Source organism: Monopterus albus, unplaced genomic scaffold (assembly GCF_001952655.1).
Source record: "Monopterus albus unplaced genomic scaffold, M_albus_1.0 scaffold396.1, whole genome shotgun sequence".
Classification (NCBI taxonomy): domain Eukaryota; kingdom Metazoa; phylum Chordata; class Actinopteri; order Synbranchiformes; family Synbranchidae; genus Monopterus; species Monopterus albus.
Genome location: NW_018128276.1, coordinates 20,180 through 22,901, shown reverse-complemented (window position 1 = coordinate 22,901; position 2,722 = coordinate 20,180). Strand labels below are relative to the sequence as shown.

Sequence of the window (2,722 nt, the reverse complement as noted above, 5' to 3'; positions counted from 1 at the left end):
TAGCCAGGATAATATAAGACAAGCTGGTGTTGAGTTTTTCACATCTAGTGTTGTTTGCCGTTTGGAGTGGTGGCAGTCTCAGAAGCAATACCTCAAACATCACCATTTTGTGTTATTTGAGGGACCTGACCCTTTGAATTAGCCTTTCAAGCTAATACAGAATTTAAAGTATTGGATTTATTGTGCTTCTCACACTCCAAGACATTTTGTTTCCGTGTGAATCCCAATTCTTTTATTATATCAATCCTCGCTCGGTCGTTCTGGTCCGCCATGATGAAGGACAATCTAAATCTCTTATTTCTGCTCTGAGGAGGCTGCTGAAGGAGCCTTAATCTAGGATCCATGAGTGCATCCTTCATAGAAGTCTGTTACGGATTGATGGGCCCCTTTATTAGAAATTAGTTAGTGACTGGATGATTCACATGAAGGATCGGAGGAAAGGACGTCTCATGTCAGTTAAAACGTGTTTCTTTGATTCCTCTCTCCTAGCATTTTGTCCTGCATCTTTTCCTTGCATCTTACATGGGCGGGACTAAGACACGAATGAGGGAAATGTGGATGCAGTTAGTGGAGTTTGGACTCGACTCCAGACTCGTGTATCTCAGCAAGTCACTGTGTGTGTGTTTCCTGTTGCTCTCTTGTTGCCAGCTGTTCATCTGACAACTCAGCATGCTCTAACTACAAGTGAATCTTGTTTTTGGCCATGATAAAACCAACCATGTTGGAAAGACATAACTCAAAATCATTCAAATGAGACAGCCTGTCATGACGGGTGCCAATTCAAAAGAGTTTTTGTCTCAGATGTGATAAAGAGCAAATCATGGTAAACTGTAGTCGTGTAGTCTGCACAGGACTTTAACTCTAATGACTGGTGCAGGGTTTAATGTCTACTCACCTTCTGGATGGAGTAGCCCTCGTACAGGTGGAACCGGCCCTGCATGCAAACACATGGCTTCCCTTTTAGTGTCCCAAACACCAGCTGGCCGGCATGTCCATGCACTGCAACACACACGCACACTGTTAGACACCCAGTTAAAATACTCAGAGCTCAAAAACACACATTAACATCCGTGTTTTCCCAGACAGCTGCAGGCTGTGTGTACCTGTGCTCTGGGGGAAGTTGGGGATATCACTGTATTTGATGACCTGTCGGTCCTTGAGCATCTCAGCCAGGCCCCCCAGACCTGAACCGCAAACGATTCCCACGGTCGGCTGCACTTGTGTGTTGGACAGCAGCCAATCAGCTGTGGCCTGGCACTGGTCATGGATGTCGCTGATGGAGTAAGAAGGACAAACATAGGTCACGTGTGTGCTCAACTCTTGTTATGTTTGAATACAGAATATGGCCAGAAGTATGCGGATGTCTGAACATTACACCCCTGTGAGTGTTGAACATCTCCACAGGCGGGCGTTTCAGTTAATCTCAAAGATGTGGGGGTGGAGGTATTGTTTTATTTTTTAACTTTTTAAAACCAATTAATCACAGAACAGTTTCCTATAACGAACTCTAACATCTGACAAGTCATAGCAATATAAAGAGACATAAAGGTCTTATTAAGATGGCACGACTCATTTCCCCTCTGCACGCAGTCATGTCACATCACAACCAGGAATATCTTGAGTTAACAGAAGGAATTTAAGAGGCACGGACATCCTGTGCAGTCACTGAACTGGAATGAATATCTCACACAAACACATCCCGTTGTGTGTGTGTGTGTGTGTGGAGTTAAAGTACTGCCAGGATTTTGTTTGGCAAACAATGCGTCATGTTCAGGTGACACGCGACCTTAACACACCTTAACCACACACTCTAGACTATTCCTCATACACACACAGACATTACTGTATTTGTGAGGACTCTCCAGTGTGATTCCTTTATTGACACCCACTATCCCTTTGTTTCTGGCACTCCAACGTTGACCATTTGACTATTAGTAACCGGCGTGTTTGCTAATAAACAGTAAATAAAAACAAGACAAGCTAGGTTAGGTTACTAAAGTTGTTATTATTATTGTTATTATTACAAGCTGAAAAACATACTGTGGAACGTTGCGTTTTGCTTCACTGGGCTTAAGATAAAACCTTAAGAAGAAACTATTTAAAACGAGCATCCGATCTGGAGTTGAAAGTTTTTTTGTCCTTGCTGTCCTTCCTTGTAGTCCTTTACTGAGGTTCTACGTGCGCTACGTGCCCTCTCTCGCTAACCAACCCCGGATGTAGACGCGGTGATGGAGCCGCACAGCAGCTTCCACTGTTTTACATTCACGCGCCATTTCGTCTGACCAAACGAAACCTCGAAATCAGTCAGTCTGTGCTCACACAAATCGAAATTCCGTGGATTTGCTGATTACGTCACGACTGAGCGCGCGTTTGCCAAATGGGGGTTTTCCGTTTCCGCTCATTGCAGTGCGCAAACAGAAGCTGTCCCGGCCTTTATTGCGTTTTTTTTCCCCAAACCTTTATTAGAACCACAGTATCACCATAACAAAGAAAAGAAAAAAAGTACAGGGAGCGTTGGAAATTACAAATGTAAATAACACGCTTCCAGAGGTTCACTGCTAATATTTCATTTAACAATACTTTTAATATCCGTGCAGTCATCCAGGTCATAGTAAGCTGAAAAAACTTCAACTGGACTAGGTTTTTAGGTCGAAGACAAAGACAACTCATCTCTTGGATGAGAGGTGAAACGTCTTCGACCTAAAGACCTAGTCCAGTTGAT

The 2,722-nt window shown here is 43.5% G+C and overlaps 1 protein-coding gene across 1 annotated transcript in view; it reads right to left on the bottom strand.

The window, feature by feature from the left end:
* The window catches only part of pnp5b (purine nucleoside phosphorylase 5b), a 5,291-nt gene extending 2,900 nt beyond the window's left edge, over positions 1 to 2,391 (bottom strand). The window contains exons 1-3 of the mRNA XM_020586153.1: positions 2,041 to 2,391; positions 1,104 to 1,273; positions 896 to 999 (exon numbers count right to left, since the gene is read on the bottom strand). Of these exons, the coding sequence (XP_020441809.1) occupies positions 896 to 999; positions 1,104 to 1,273; positions 2,041 to 2,111 (345 nt within the window). The 5' untranslated portion in view covers positions 2,112 to 2,391. The remainder of the gene's footprint in view (positions 1 to 895; positions 1,000 to 1,103; positions 1,274 to 2,040) is intronic.
* Positions 2,392 to 2,722: the final 331 nt, after the last annotated feature.